The 17,591-nt window shown below is 38.7% G+C and overlaps 1 protein-coding gene across 5 annotated transcripts in view; it reads left to right on the forward strand.

The window, feature by feature from the left end:
- DLGAP1 (DLG associated protein 1) overlaps window positions 1–17,591 on the forward strand; it is an 856,099-nt gene that overhangs the window by 792,052 nt on the left and 46,456 nt on the right. For all 5 annotated transcript variants that reach the window (XM_053664366.1, XM_037150738.2, XM_053664367.1 and 2 more), the window contains 2 exons: window positions 589–962; window positions 5,811–5,902. In XM_053664366.1, coding sequence (XP_053520341.1) covers window positions 589–962; window positions 5,811–5,902 — 466 coding nt within the window. The remainder of the gene's footprint in view (window positions 1–588; window positions 963–5,810; window positions 5,903–17,591) is intronic.

The following is a 17,591-nucleotide window of genomic DNA, read 5'->3' on the forward strand; positions in this document are numbered from 1 at the left end:
GGAAGGAAGGAAGGGAGGAACTGGATGTTGATAAAGCAAATAGCAGAAAGCTATGCTCACATGCTGTGTCCGCCCACCTACCCAGGCACCTCTTACTGTTACTGGGATTACACACGCTTACAACCTCTGTGCTTTCCTTCTTCTTTTTCCAGTGTTTATCATCAACCATCAGAATCTTCTTTAATGAGTTACTTTGTTTAATATTACCTCTATTTGATGTTTTCCGGAGAAGGCCTGACCCATGTGTACATATCATCCCTCGGGGTTCACTGTTGCCTGGGAAAATTTCTACAGATGGCTAATCATGTCTATTTTATGTTGATGCCTGTGAATTTCCACTTCAGAAACTTCCATCTCAGAGATCGTTGTTTTCCAGTCTTCTGTCCCCTTGGATTTGTGGAGGTGTCACCTCATAGAGGGCCCTGAGGACCCAAGCAGGAATTTTATTTAGTCTGTCAATGGACTTGTGCTCATGTTAAGTGTCTTAGTGTGTTTCATGTGCCCTGATTTCCAATGGATGTCAGTTACAATATCAGAAATTAAAGCCCACGCAGAAATCACAGTGTCTTTGTTTTCACTGTCTTCCAGTGTCATCTTGCATTACAACATATAAGAAGACACCACCTCCAGTCCCACCCAGAACTACCACGAAACCTTTCATTTCTATCACAGCCCAGAGTAGCACAGAGTCTGCCCAGGATGCCTACATGGACGGCCAGGGCCAGCGAGGAGACATTATCAGCCAGTCTGGACTGAGCAACTCCACGGAGAGCCTGGACAGTATGAAGGCTCTGACAGCAGCCATCGAAGCCGCCAACGCCCAGATCCACGGCCCTGCAAGTCAACACATGGGCAACAACCCTGCCACTGTCACCACCACGACCACCATCGCCACCATCACTACAGAGGACAGGAAGAAGGATCATTTTAAGAAAAATCGATGCCTGTCTATTGGGATACAGGTAACAGGATCTCTTTCTGTCCTTGGAAATAGAAACCCCAAACTAAGGAACGTGACTTTTTATTTTCCCCAAAGATTTGCTGTCTTGCCATTTTGGGTAATATAGCTATGTCTAGGACCCAATTTTCAAATTATTGTCTCTGGACTCCCTACATTGTTCAACATGATGAGAAAACGTAGGAAGCCATTTTGTCTATGGATATTATTAGCAGCTATTGTTTTTGTTCTCTAAACCGAATGTGTGGCTCCAAGTGTAGGATAATTAGACAAACATGAGCAAGGTCAAACACAAAGTTCCCTCGATTCCTAATGTGCATTTTGATTCTCAACAAAGGAGCGGACATCCAAGAATAACCTGGGTTATCAGGTTGTGTTACTGTACATTCAACACCCTTGAGTAGCCAGATGAGAACAAAAATGTGAGTCATTCCTCACAGATGTGGGAGGGAGAGCAAGACCAAAGAGCCTGATGGTGTGGAAAGCACTAACTCACATCACAGCATCAAAAGAAAAGAATGCACAGCAGTTTCCATGTGATCGTTGGCTATTTAATCAATCATCTCATTAAAGTCATCAGACTTCTCATTTACTTCGCTATTTTCTGCTCCTCAAATATAACATCAAACTGATTCCCCCTTTTCACATCTATTCAGCTTGTCTTACCCTGCTAGAAATTTCCTTCCGTCTGTGGGGAAGAGTCACTCTTCCCCGTTTCGTGGTGCTGCGTCATTCCGCGGGCCCCCTTTGAATGGTAGCTTCCTGGTGGGGCGTGCAGTAAGTCTATCCACACTGAACCAACACTAGGGCACATCTAAAAGCCAGGTGCGGAGTACATTTTCACAATGGTGATATAGTTTCACAGTCCATTCTGCAGAGTCCACTTTTACACAGGAATTAAACTTTCTCTAGTAGTGATGAGTCAAAGGCTTTTTATAACCGGCAGGTTACCACAACACAAATTGTCAGGCTTCCTAAAAGAACTTGTAGCCTTGGTGCTCGGGACAACATGACACAGCAGGAGGCGTGGGCCCAAAGCCAGCCTCCACCCTACATGGTTGGCGCACAGCTCCCTAGAAGCTAATTCCCCCTCTCACCACCCAAAGGATTTGGAGGAGTGGGGAAGAGCGGAGGTCAGTCCTCTGTGTCATCCCAGGCAAATTACTTCATCTTCCTGAGCCCATTTCCTCTTCTCTCCCTCATAGGACTATTCTGAGAATTAAGTTGACTAAATCCCCTTCCCATAGAGGTACAGACCCTCCATGAGTAGGGTCGTGATAATGGCAGCACAGCAATGTGAATATACTTAAAGCCCCAGAACTGTTTTAAAAATGGTTAAAATGGAAACTTTTCTTTACATATGTTACCACAGTTTAAAAAGTCTACCTTAGCCCTGGCTGGTGTAGTTCAGCGGATTGAGTGTGGGCTGGGAATCAAGGGGGTTGCTGGTTCTATTCCTGGTCAGGGCACATGCCTGGGTTGTGGGCTGGGTCCCCGGTGGGGGCCATGTGGGTGGCGGCTGCACATTGATGTTTCCCTCTCTTTCTCCTTTCCTTCTCCTCTCTCTAAAAGTAAATAAATAAAATCTTTAAAAAAGAGGGAAAAAAACAATTAAAAAATCTACCTTAAAATACAAAGGGAAAAATCTCAAAATGTAAGTTAATAAATGGCAAAAATGTATGAAACATCCCATTATGTCAACTTCATTAACTGTTTAATCTAGTATTCATAAAAATTTCCTTATATTGGAAAATAATTTGTAGATTTACATAGTGGTTAAGAGCATAGATTCTGAAGCCAAATTACCAATGGTGAAATTCTGGCTTCTCCATTTATTGTGTTACTTCCAGCAAGTTATTCAAGCTCTTTGAACTTCGGTTTCCTCATCCTCTGTAATCTTACATATAAAATGGAGGCAATTACATCACTGCCTCAGAGACTCTTGAAAGAGTAAATGAGCAAAATACTTAAAACAGTGCTTGACACATTCTAAGAACTAGATATGTATTAAGAAAGCATTTTCCAAAGGAAGAGCAAAATTTGGTTTTTTTGTAGATAATACTCATTGTCTACACAGCAAATCTAATGGAAACCACTGAAAAACTATTAGAATTCAATAGAGTAAAAGAATATAATATAAATACAGAAAAATCAATAACTTTTTAATATATTATTAATAAACAAAAAATGGAGCAAAAAAGTCCATTTACTGTAACAATAAAAACTATAAAAGAACAAGATTAAACTTCATAAAAAATGTATAATGCCTATCTAATATCTAAAAACAAGTTCATTTTGAAGATTTTAATACCTCAAAATAATCCAGAGACTTTGGGAGTTTTTAAAATTACATTAAAAAATAATTACAGGATGAGATTGCCATAGAAAATATCAAGATTTATGATGAAACTACCCAAACCAGGTCTATATCAATGGAAACAGAATACAAGAACATTGGCATCTGAAATCAAAGAGATTAATTAGTAGGAGCAAGGCCCATTGGTGATTCATGTGTTTGGGGGGGGGTGGATTGTTAGAGCTCTACTGTACATCTTACACAAAAACATGTTAGGATAGTGGATTTAAAAGTAAACATGAAAAATGATAGGAGAATAGTAAATACAACAGAACTTTAAAAAAATAAACTTAGGAAACCTTTTTAAACTATAAATGCTAGATTGACTGCATAGTAATTCAAGATTCTCTACAATGAAGGACAAAATTTAAAAGACAAAAGGTAAATGAGAGAAAATATTTACTGTATATATAACTGAAAAAGGATTATTACAGGTCATAAGATATAAAAGAGCTCCTGCAAATAAAATAAAAGACAACTCAATAGATAAAAACAAAAAACTAGCAAAGGTTATGAATAAGAAATTTACAGATAGTACAAGAGGACAATAGGTATTTTTGACCTGTGATATTAGCGAAAATTTAAATTTGCCAACATTTACTACCGGCGAGCAGGTTAGGGACATAGACACTCCCACACACTGATTATGTCAGGATGATAAATGCTTTTTTAAAAAGGTTTTATTTATTTGTTTTCAGAGAGATGGGAATGGAGGGAGAAATATAGGGAGAGAAACATTGATGTGTGAGAGATACATCCACTGGTTGCCTCTCACACGTTCCCAACCGGGGACCTGGCCCACAACCCAGGCATGTGCTCTGACTGGGAATCAAACTGGCGACCCTTTGGTCTGCAGGCTGGCACTCATTCCACTGAGCCACACCAGTCAGGGTGATGATAAATGTTTTAAGAACAATTTTGTAATATCCCTTATAGCTGACCCTGCTCAGTACCTTCCATTTAACATTTCTACTTCTAAAAATTTTTCCCAGTCAACAGTTGCACAATTGTTCCAAAGATTCACTTGAAATATTAATTTTAGTACTATATGTAATAGCAACAAAGAAAGAATTACCTTGAGACCCATGTTGTTTATATGGTCATTACAAGAAATATGTATGTAACCAAACAAAAAAAAGAGGTAGACCTATATTTACTAACATGGGAAAATGTCTAAAAGATAGAAGTGTTGCCCTGGCTGGTGTAGCTCAGTGGATTAAGCACGGGCCTGTGAACCAGACAATCGCGGTTCGATTCCCAGTCAGGGCACATGCCGGGGTTGCAGGCCGGTTCCCTGCAGGCCAGTTTCCAGCAGGGGAAGCACGAAGGCAACCATACATTGGTGTTTCTCTCCCTCTCTCCTTCCCTTCCCCTCTAAAGATAAATAAATAAAAAATCTTAAAAAAAAAAAAGATAGAAGTGTTAATAATGAATAAAGCAAATTGCAGAAAACTATATATAGTATAATTTCATCTGTATAAATTTTTATTACTTACTGTATTACTACTTACTTTTACATGTAATATATATTGAAAGATGGTCAAATATGCATCCAATGGTTGACAGTAATTCTTGAGGGACTTCAGTTTTTTACATTGTATATTCCTGTATTTTAATTTTATATAACTTACATTGAATTGCTTTTATAGTTAGCAAAAATAATTTATTAAATACATTGAAAAAAAGAGAAATAAACCTCTTTGCTCTGAATAGTTATAGAATTTATTTCAAATTTGGCTTAAGCCTAATATATCTCATAGGCTGTCAGTTATATATGGACATGTTTTCTATATGAGCCGCAATGTAACTATTTAGAAATTATGGCATAATATTCGGCCAATTCCTTAGTTTAAAAGGGAAAAAATGAAGATACTCTATAGTTTATCTTAATGAAGTAAATACCTAAGCCTCCCAATATTAATAATTCTTACTACAATAAATTAATTTTCTTCCTTCTCTCTATTTTGTTATCTGCAAATTTAAAATGTCCAAACACATATTTCCATCTAGTGCTCACAGGTAAGTATGTATGAATCTATGGCAGAATCATAGACATTTATTAGGCACTTTTTAAATGACTAAAATTGCATTTTTTAAAGATTTTATTTATTTATCTTTAGAGGGGAAGGGAAGGAGAGAGGGAGAGAAATATCAATGTATGGTTGCCTCTCGTGCATCCCCTGATGGGAACTGGCCTGCAACCCAGGCATGTGCCCTGACTGGGAATCAAACCCCAATCATCTGGTTCGCAGGCCCATGCTCAATCCACTGAGCTACACCAGCCAGGGCTAAAATTGCACTTTATGGAGATCAGCAGAATCAAAATGCATGATATAATAATGTAGTAATGGCTCTCATTAAATACAAAAATATTAAAGAAAACAGTTACAAATTACAAAATGTTCTAATGCAGATGTTTCTAATGAAAAGTGGCATGTGTTTTTCAAATGCAATAACTAAAATAGAGCACCTGGGCATATGTGTTTGTTTCTTCAGGTGGATGATGCTGAAGAACCTGACAAAACAGGAGAAAATAAAGCACCCAGTAAGTTCCAGTCCGTAGGAGTGCAAGTAGAAGAAGAGAAGTGGTGAGTCCACATGCCTTCATCCTCTTTCGTCTTGATGTTGGCAAGTATGGTACAAGTACTTTTCCCCACGATAAATCAATGAGGGTCAATGATATTTTCCATTAACTTTTGGGAGCATTTAAAGGGTAAGCTTGAAATGATATTAGCTGATTTCCTTCTCTACTTTAACAGTAGAGACCACTCAATTCAAGTTTTAGCTGGAAGAGTAGAGTAGACACATCACATTCACATACACATAAACAGTATATAGTACCGTTGTGCTGCAAAACTCTGCCTTTTCAAAATACACTCCTGTTTGGCACTGTAAACTTTTTAAGAGAACAGGACTTATCTTATTTCCTTCCCCCCCCCAGCACTTAATAATGGCTGGTGTTTAGTATGCACTCAATGAATGGTAGAGAATGAATGAATGAATGAATGAATGGGGAAGAGAAAAAAGAGAAAATTTCCTATCATTATCCTAAATCACCCATTCCTTTAGAATGCTCTTTAAAATAAGCTTACTCTAGAGTCATAAGATTTAGAAATGGGAAACTCAGAGCTTCAGAAGATCATAGAATCCAGAAGGTATTACTGCAGTCAGTACATTTATTTTGTAAATGAAAACTTGATCCAGAGAGGTTAGTGAGTTTCTTGATCAAACTGTGAGGACCATAATGTGGGAAACTATATTTTATTGATAAATATCCCCAGCTTCCAGAATTGTGCTTGGCACATAATAATATAGATGAAATACAGTAACACTGTAGTTATGGTAAGAAAAAGAGCTGTATATTATTAATCAGGACATCATCTAAACTCAGCCACTAGCTTTCTGTGTGTTAATTGGAGGAATCAGTTAAATGTCATCCATCCACCATCTATCATCCACCCATTCAGTAAATATGTATGGAATGTTTCCTATGTGCCAGGCTGCCTGTAACACATACTGAAAATCTGAAAAGAAGTCATGCATCAGTTCATGGAAGGAATCCTATTTCAGAGCTTCCTGGTATTGACTCTATTCTTGCATTTAAGAGGTTGTCTATGTAATTATATTTTGTATAATTATATAATGCAAGAAGCCCAGAAAATTGGTGTAACTCTGTTGGAAACTATTATAACAAAAATTAGCAATAGTGACGTAGCTATCCACACCCATTGACCCAGTAATCACATTTATGGAGCTATCCTGAATGAAGTTAGTCAATGAAAGGGAAACAGTTATGGGACACTATTATTAAAAAAGAAAAATATTAATTGTCAAATGTCAAACAACAAGAGAATGCTTTCGTAAATTATAGCACATCATCACCAGAGAAAATATTATACAGCTATTAACTGTAAGTTAATTTGTAAAGAAAATATAAAAACATGAGAAAATTCTCATGATACAATGTTAAATTAAAAAAGTTGAATACATAATATTCATGTATAATTTTCATAAATATGGACCAAGACTGAAGTGTAATCTGTAGAAATGGTAGGTTTAGAAGTGGTTTTCTTCTTTTACTCTAAAATATTTTCTTACTGTATTTACTGCAAGTGTTAGTAATTATTATTTTTAAGTCAACCTTTCTGACACATGTTTCTTTAGTTAAGTGTTTTAGAAATTTTTTTGAAAATGTCAGCTTAGGAGATATGGAAGATTTCATGGTAGGGAAACACTGAGTTCTGTCCAGAAGGTATCCAACCATATACTATGAAACATAGAGACATTTATTTTTTTTAAGATTTTATTTATTTATTTATTTATTTTTAGAGAGGGGGAGGGAAAGGAAGGGAGAAAAACTTCAATGTATAGTTGCTTCTTGTGTGCCCCCTACTGGGGACCTGGCCTGCAACCCGGGCATGTACCCTGACTGGGAATTGAACTGGTGACCCTTTGGTTCACAGGCCGGAGCTCAGTCCACTGAGCCACACCAGCCAGGGAAACAGAAACATTTATTGATGAAGAAGAAACATTCAACACAGAACAGTGATGCCTCAATCCCTCAAAGTAGGCATGTTGGGTCTACACACAGTCCTACCAATCCCCACTAGCTGCCAGGTTGTATTTTCCTGAATCTCCTTCACGGTCTGAAATCTCTTCCCTTTCAAAGACAATTTTAGCTTTGGGAAAAGCCAGAAGTCACAGGGTGCCAAATCTGGGCTGTAGGAGGGCTGAGTCACCTGAGTGACTTGATGTTTTGCCAAAAAACTCTGCGTGAGATATGATACATGAGTGGGCGCATTGTCATGAGGAAGCTACCAATCATGGCCTTCTGAATCGACCAAATAGTTTCCACAGAGGGATGTTCAAGCGCAACACAAAATTTGATGCAGATTCATCGCTCTGCTCACTCAGTTATTTTGAATGTGACACAGCCACACAGTACACATGCTCACTCAACAGCATCTACCACCCCCATTGACTAGTACAGTGAAGTCATCATTGTTCACACATGTGCATTCCAGTCCACTCTCCTTGGCTGCCAAGTTACATCAATGTTGCACAAACTGTTCTTGTTATATTAACAATGTCTGTTTTTTCCAGACATACCTTATATTTCTTCTTGACTCACCAGCCTGACTCGCTTGTTTTCCTCAGTGGTATAGTGGTTAAGAACCAGTGGTCTTGATCCAGAACACCTAGATTCAGATCTTGTCTCTGCCATATAGCAGCTGGGGGAACTTGGTCAAATAACTAAAAATCTTTGTGCCTTGTTTTCTTATTTGTGAAAAGGATATTATCTGTGAAAGAAACCACCCTGTGAAAAAGGGCAGTTTCTGATCCAGCATGTAAAGGAGCTTAGAAGTCACCATTCTGTCCTAACAGGTGAAACACTGAGCAAATTGAAAAATCAACAACTCTTCTTAAATCAGTCAGAGAAGTGAAGTCACAGGGCATACCACTTCCCCTGAGATTGGAGAGACAGACAGATACAGAGAATCAGAATGACAGCTTACTAGAGTAGAACCCAGAAGCAGAACCCTATGTGGGAACCAATTATCAGCACAGGAAAACCTAAACTGTAATGGACAAACTGCTGGAAGCTCAGTGTGGGTAGTAAGTCTGAGAGTCAAAAACTTCAGAGGGACCCAGTTACACAGGGGGACTACCAGGCCCTTGTGAGTTTCACCTCTCTAGGAGCTCTACCAGTTCTCCCCAGTAAATATCAAGAAAACTTCCATCCAGAGAGAGAGGGAAGGGCACTATTTTTAAATATACCAGAATACTTGGTTATTAACAGGTCTGCTGTCAGAAGAAACTATTTTATCAGAGCCTAACTGACCTGGGGGAAAGGAAACACCCACCCTAGCCCCCTCTATCCATTCTGGCTCACATAAGGGGAGGAGAAGCTGAGAAGTTTCTCAGCTGTTGAAGTGCAGGGGCACAGGATCACCAAAAGGCTGAGCCCTAGTCCCCCAGAATGCTTCCTCACCTCCCCACCACACTAGGGAAGGCCTGCTCACTACAGTTCCTTTACACAGGACATCATATCTACACTTCAATAATAATGTATAATGCTTACTAAAATGTAAAAATAAAACAAACAACAAGAACAAATAACACTGCAGTTTGATGTGACTGAACCAGCAGCAGAACCAGAGTCATATATGTGTCAAGAATTATTTGAATTATCAGGCCAAGAATTGTTTTTAAACTACAGTGAATATCCTAAGGGCTTTAATGGAAAAAGTAAACAGCATACAAGCAGAGATGGATAATTAAACAAGGAGATGGATTCTAAGAAAGAATAAAAAATGCTACAGATCAAAAACACTAACAGAAATGAAGGGTGCCTCTGATGGCCTCATTAGTGGACTAGACACAGCTGAGGATCTCTGAGCTTGATGATGTAACAATAGAAACTTGCAAAACTGAACAAAGAGGAAAAAACATGAAAATAATAATAACAAAATATCCAAAACCATGGTGCAATTATAGAAGATGTAATAAATGCATAATGAGAATACCAGAAGAAAAAGAGACGTAAAGGAACAGACATAATATTTGAGCCTGTGGTGACTGAAAATTTTCCTGAATTAAAGTCAGATACCAAAGCACAAATCCAGGAAGCTCAGAGAAGACCAAGTGGGATAAATGCTCAATATGCTTTACTTAGACACATCATACTCAAAGAAAACCAAAAGGAAAAATCTGAAAGAAGTAAGAGGGGAAAACCACCTTTCTGTTAGAGGAGCAAAGATAGGAATTACATGCTACTCTTCCTTGGAAACCATGCAAATAAAGAGAGAGTGAAATAAAGTATTTAATATCTGAATCATGACTGGTGTGGCTCAGTGGATTGAGCACGGGCCTGCGAACCAGAGGATCGAGGTTTGATTCCCAGTCAGGGCATATGCCTGGGTTACAGGCCAGTTCCCAGCAGGGGACGCATGAGAGGCAACCATACACTGATATTTCTCTCCCTCTCTCCTTCCCTTCCCCTCTAAAGATAAATAAATAAATAGACTTCTGCCAAGATGGAGGCATAGGTGGAAACGCTGTGCTTTCTCACACAACCAAGTTTAGAGACAACAAAATATTAGCAACAAAAAACATAGTCAGAACACAGAAAATTGAACTTTTCGGAAGTCTGATAACAATGAATTCTTCAGCCGAACCGGTAAGAGGGGCAAAGCCAGCAGCTGGTGGAGTGGGCCTGCACAGGAAAACTCGGTCAGACAGACTCAGGCGCTCAGATCCCAGGCGTGGGGTTGCAACACGCGGACCCAGTGAGTGACCCAGTGAGCGACCAGCGGACCCAGCGAGGGCGCAGGGCGGTGGGTTGACTGTGGTCGCGCATTCCTGTGCAGATAGACCAGGGAGGGAGTGGGCGGTGAGACAGGACCGAGCAGGCCCCAGCGGTAAGAGGCAGCAGAGGGAGCCACCATTTCCCCACTCTGACCCCCACCCCCACATACAGCATCACAACCCAGCGACCTGGGCGGCCTCGCCCTGGTGAACACTTAAGGCTCCGCTCCTCATACTTAACAGGCACAAACAGACCAAAAATGGCTCAAGAAGATCTCAAAGCCCCAGAGCCCATAAATATAAGCGATGAAAAATAGCAAAACTTTCAGGTGCACAGTTCAAAACACTGGTGATCAGGATGCTCACAGAACTGGTTGATTTTAGTCACAAATTAGAGGAACATATGAAGGCTAAACTAATTGAAATGAAGGGAATTGCACAGGAAATCAATAGTGATGAAAAAGAAACTGGGATTCAAATCAAGGGAGTGAACCAGAAGGAAGAAAAAAATGGCCAAACAGGAAAATATGAAGAAACAAGAATTCAAAAAAATGAGGAGAGACTTAGGAGCCTCCAGGACATCTTTAAACGCTCCAACATCCGAATTATAGGGGTACCAGAAGGGGGAAAGGAACAGCCACCAGTGGAAACTTATGTGAACAAATAATAAAAGAGAACTTCCCCAATGTGGCAAAGACAATAGACTTCCAGGAAATCCAGGAAGCTCAGAGAGTCCCAAAGAAGTTGGGCACAAGAAGGAACACACCAAGGCACATCATAATTATATTAGCCAAGATTAAAATGAAAGAGAGAATCCTAGAAGCAACAAAAGATAAGGGGACAGTCACCTACAAAGGAGTTCCCATCAGACTGTCAGCCGATTTCTCAAAAGAGACCTTACAGGCAAGAAGGGGCTGGAAAGAAGTATTACAAGTCATGAAATCCAAAGACCTACATCCAAAATTGCTCTATCCAGCAAAGCTTTCATTTAGAATGGAAGGGCAGATAAAGCGCTTTTCAGATAAGATCAAATTCAAGGAGTTCATCATCACCAAGCCCTTATTATATGAAATGTTAAAGGGACTTATGTAAGAAAAAGAAGATAAAAAAGATGAACAGTGAGAGGACAGCAAACTCACAGTTATTAACAACCACATCTAAAACAAAAGCAAACTAAAAGGACAGCTAGATCAGGAGCGGAAACATAGAAACGAAGATCTCATGGAGGGTTAGCAACAGGGGAGTGGGAGAAGGAGAAGGGGGGAGAAGGTACAGAAAATAAGTAGCATAGACAGTAGGTAGAAAATAGATAGGGGGAGGGTAAGAATAGTATGGGAAATATAGAATCTAAAAAACTTGAGACACATGGTCATAAACTAAAGGGGGGAATGGTGGGGGAGGCAGTGTGCAGGGTGGAGGGGAATGAAGGGGGGAATAGAACAACTGTAATGGCATAATCAATAAAATAAAGAACCAATAAATAAATAAATAAATCTTTAAAAATTTAAGAAGACACATTTACCCAGATGGGTGGGAGGGACAGAGATGCACAGAGTGGCAGGGATAGGTGGAGAGGCACAGAGAGGAGGAGAGATGGACAGGTGCAGAGAGACACAAAGAGACACAGAGATGCACAGGTACATGGATTGAGCAGTCCCACATCCACCTGTTGTTGATAAAAATCAGGAAGAATACCTCAGGACTGAGGGATCCCAGCCGCTGACCAGACCACACAGCCCAGGGTTCAGTGCCAGGAAGATCGGTCCCCATAACCTCTGGATATATAAACTAGTGGGGGTTGGGGTGGTGGAAGAAACTGCAGGTTCTCAAGAGACTACTCTTAAAGGACCTGCAACAGACTTAGGATTCACTCAGGCTCACTCACTCTGGAATTCAGCACCAGGACAACAGGTGGAGGGCACCAGTGGCATAGGAAGAGAAATTGAAGTGTCTGGCAACAGGGCAAGTGGCAGGAGACAGCTTCCCCTAGAGCAAAACTCCAGAGGCCAGGAAGTGGCGTTGTTTCTTCTCCAGCCCTCCCCAACACAGAGCCACAAAGCAGTGACATGGGTAGTCCCACCCAAGTGATTACTTAAGGCTCTGCCCCATACAACTTACAGGTGCTCTTTTCTACAATGGGCCATACCACTAAGACATGGAGTCAAGCAACTATACCTAATACACAAAAACAAACACAGGGAGATTGCCAAGATAAGGAGACAAAAAAATATGGTCCAAATGAAAGAACAGAACATTGCCCTGGCTGAGGTGGCTCAGTGGATTGGGTGCTACCCTGCAAACCAAAAGGTCATTTTCAATGCCCAGTCAGGGCACATGCCTAGGTTGTGGGCCAGGTCCCAGCAGGGGGCAGGCTAGCAGCAACCACACACTGATGTTTCTCTCTCTCTCTTCCCCTCTCTCTAAAAATAAATAAATAAAATCTTTTAAAAAATAAAGAACAGATCAAAACTCCAGAAAAAGAACTAAATGAAATGGAGATAAGCAACCTGTCAGATGCAGAGTTCAAAACACTGGTTATCAGGATGCTCAAAGAACTCACTGAGTAATTCAACAGCATAAAAAAGGCCTAAGCAGAAATGAACGTTACATTAAGTGAAATAGAGAAAAACCTACAGGAAACCAACAGTGGAGCGGATGAGGCTGAGAATCAAATCAACGATTTGGAACATAAGGGAAAAAAAAGGCATCCAATCAAAACAGCAAGGAGAAAAAAGAATTAAAAAAATGAGTATAGGCTCCTCTGGGACATCTTCAAATGTAGCGACATCTGAATTGTAGGGATGCCAGAAGAAGAAGAGGAAGAGCAAGAAATTGAAAACTTACTTGAAAAAATAATGAAAGAAAACTTACCTAATTTGGCAAAGGAAATAGACATACAAGTTCAGAAAATACAGAAAGCCCCAAACAAGTTGGATCCAAAGATGATCACACCAAGACACATCATGATTAAAATGCCAAAGGTTAAAGATAAAGAATCTTAAAAGTAACAAAAGAAAATATAGTTATATACAAAGGAGTTCTGATATAGCAAATTTCTCAAAAGAAACACTGCAGGCTATAAGGAACTCCCAAGAAGTATTCAAAGTGATGAAAAGCAAGGACCTTCAACCTAGATGACTCTATCCAGCAAAGCTATCATTTAGAATGGAAACGTGGATAAACTGCTTCCAAGACAGGGTAAAACTAAAAGAGTTCCTCATCACCAAGCCATTATTATATAAAATGTTAAAGGGGATTATATAGAAAAAGAATATCAAAACAATGAACATTAAAATGATGATAAATTAACAACTATCAGCAACTGAATCTAAACAACAAACTGAGCAAACAAACAGAATAGGAACAGAATTCTAGTTGTGGAAATAATTTGAAGAGTTATCAGTTGGGAGGAGGAAGGGAGAGAATGGGAGGAAAGTGCAGGGATTTAGAAGCACAAATTGGTAGGTACAAAATAGGGGATGTTAAGAACCGTATAGGAAGTGGAGTAGCCAAAGAACTTATGTGCATGACCCATGGACATTAAATAAGGGAGGATTGCTGGAAAGAATGGAGGAACCAGGTCAGGGGGGCAAAGGGGTAAATTGGGACAACTGTAATAGCATAATCAATAAAATAAAATATATTTAAAACATCTTAAAGCATAAAAATAATAAAATGTCTACTGTCAAACCACAGTGGAATTAAACTAGAAATCAGTAACAGAAATATAATTAGAAATTCTCACAAATATTTTAAGATTAAACAGTGTACCCCAAAATGACACATGGGTCAAAGAAGAGACATAAATTTTAAAATTTGTGAATTAATGAAAATAAAAACAGTATTTATCAAATTTTGTGGCATGCAGCAAAATTAGTATTTACTGGGAAATTCATAGTAATGAATGAACTGTACTTAATGTGAGAAACTTGAAGTTTTCTTGCTAAAATCAGGATCAAGAAAAGGGCGTTTCCTCTTACTACTGCTTTTCAATATTGTACAGGAAGTCCTACTTAATGCAGTAAGACTGGCAAAGGAAATAAGCATATAGACTGAAAAGAAACAAAAGACTTTGTTCTCAGAAGACACAATCATCTACGTAGAAAATATGAGAAAATAAAAAAAATAAAACTCTTGGAACTAATAAATAATTAGAGCAAGGTTTCAGGATACAGGATAAATATGCAAAAGTCATTAATTTCCTATATACCAGGAATAAACAAGTGGAATTTGAATTAAAAACACATTACTGCTTTGGTCAGTGTGGCTCTGTTGGCTGGAGAGTCATCCTGGGTACCAAAGAGTTGCCAGTTAGATTCCCAGTCAGGGCACACACTTGGCTTGTGGGCTTGACCCCACATCAACACATATATGGGAGGTAGCTGATTGATGTTTCTCCCTCACACTGATGTCCCTCTCTCTACCTCCCCTCCTCCCTTGCCCTCTCTAAAAATTAATGAACGTGTCTTTGAATGAGAATTTTAAAAAATACCAGCGGGTTCTGAAACCCTTTTTAAAATAAAATAAAATGAAAACACATTACCATTTACATCCCCAAAATGAAATACTTAAGGATATATCTAATAATACATGTATAATAGCTACCTGATGAAAACTGTAAAATTCTGATAAAAAAATATCAAAGAAGAGCTTCAAAAATGAAGAGATACTTCATTTTTATGAATAGGATCAATCAATATTGTCAAGATATTGTCTTCTTAACTTGATCTATAGATTCAATGCAATCCCAATCAAAATGCTGGCAAGTTATTCTGTAGATATCAAAAGACAGATCCTAAAATTTATATGGATGCCCTGGCTGGTGTGGCTCAGTGGATCAAATGTTGGCCTATGGATTAAACATTGGCCTGTGAACCAAATGGTTGCTGGTTCGATTCCCACTCAGGGCGCATGCCTGGATTGTGGGTCAAGTCCCCAGTTGGGGCCATGTGAAAAGCAACCACATATTGATGTTTCTTTCCCTCCCTTCTCTAAAAATAAATGAATAAAATTTTTTAAAAAAATAAATAAATAAAATTTATATGGAAAGACAAAGGACAATAAAGCTAACACAATAATGAAGGGGAAGGAAAAGTCAGACTGACACTTTCAACCTCAATACTTTCTATAAAGTTTCAGTAATCAAGACAGTGTGGTATTTATTGCTGAAAGAACAGACAAATAAATTAGTGGAACACAGTAGAGAATGCAAAAATAGTTCCCCATAAATATAATAAAACTTTCCCTGACAGAGGAGCAAAGGTAATACAATGAAGAAAAAAGATTTTTCTTTTTCAACAAACGATGCTGGAAAACTAAACATCCACATTTAAAAATAAAGAATCTAAACACAGACCTTACACCCTTCACAAAAATTAACTCAAAATGGATTACAGTTCTAAATGTAAAACACAAAACTATAAAACTCCTAGAAGACAACACAGGAGAAAATCTAGCTAACCTTAGGTACGTACCATGATGACCTTAGATACAATGCCAAAGTCACAATTTGTGAAGGAGATAGTGGATAAGCCAGACTTCATTAAAATTTAAAATGTCTCTGCAAAAAACAATGTCAAAAGAATAAGAAGACAGCACTGACAGGTGGGGCATTGTCCAGCCAGGCGAAATGTCACAGTCAGGGTAAGAGTCTGGGATGCAGGTTGAGTTCCCGGTAGGGTACATGAGAGGTATTCGATTAATGTTATTTTTCAGGTCAATGTTTCTCTCCCTTTCTCCCTCCCTTCCTCTCTCCCTAAAAGTGAATAACTGGAAATCATTAAAAATAAAAGAGAATAAGAAGACAAACCACACACTGGGAGAAAATATTTGCAAAATACGCATCTAATAAAGGGCTATGACAAAGAATCCTTAAAACTCAACAATATGAAAATGAACAACCTGATTTAAAAACAGGTGAAAGACCTTAACAGACCCCTCACCTAAGGAGATGTACAGACATCAAGTAAGCATATGAAACGATGCCCCATATCATATGTCATCAGTGAATTGCAAATTAAAACAACAATGAGACACCACTACTCACCTATTAAAATGGCCAAAATCCAAAATATTGACAACACCAAATAGTGAGAATGTGGAGAAACATTAATTCTCATTCACTGTTGGTGGGAATGCAAAATGGTACAGGCACTTTCAGAGACAGTTTGGTGCTTTCTTACACGACTAAAAATATTCTTATCATATGGTCCAGTAATTGCACTCCTTGATATTTACTCAAGGAAACTGAAAACTCATGTCTAAGCAAAAACTTGCCCACAGATGTTTAGAGCAGCTTTAGTCATAATTACCAAAACTCAGAAGCAACAAAGATGTCATCAGTAGGTGAATAACAATATAATATTATTCAGCATTTAAAAAGAAATGAGTTATCAAGCCATGAAAAGACATGTAGGAAAATTAAATGTATATGCCTAAGTGAAAGAAGCCAACCTACAAGGGCTACATACTGCTATGTGATTTCAAGCATATGACATTCTAGAAAGGGCAAAATTATGGAAGTAAAAATGTGTTTCTCAGGGATTGGCAAAGGAGGGATAAATAAGCAGAGCACAGGGATTTTTAGAGCAGTTATACTATATTCTGTTATACTACAGTGATGGCCTCATCAATGGTACTTGAATATATGTCATTACACAGCTGTCAAAATCCATAGAATGTACCACACCAAGACTGAACTTGAATGAATCTGTGGTTTTGCGTAATAATGATGTGTCAGTGCAGGTTCACCAATTGTAGCAAATGGACTGCTTTGGTGGGGGGTGTTGGTAGTGGGGAGGAGAAGGCAGAGAGTAGATGGGAGATTGCTCAATTTTGCTGTGAACCCAAAACTGGCCTAAAAAATAAAATTTATTATTTTAAAAATGTGGGAGGGTAGACAATTTTAACCTCAGGGTGTTTTCCTGGGAGTGTGTTGTTTCATATATGTAAAACTTTAGAAAAACACCT

The sequence above is a fragment of the Artibeus jamaicensis genome, unplaced genomic scaffold, assembly GCF_021234435.1.
Source record: "Artibeus jamaicensis isolate MK-2021 breed Jamaican fruit bat unplaced genomic scaffold, CSHL_Jam_final contig_354, whole genome shotgun sequence".
In the NCBI taxonomy this organism is placed as follows: Eukaryota; Metazoa; Chordata; class Mammalia; order Chiroptera; family Phyllostomidae; genus Artibeus; species Artibeus jamaicensis.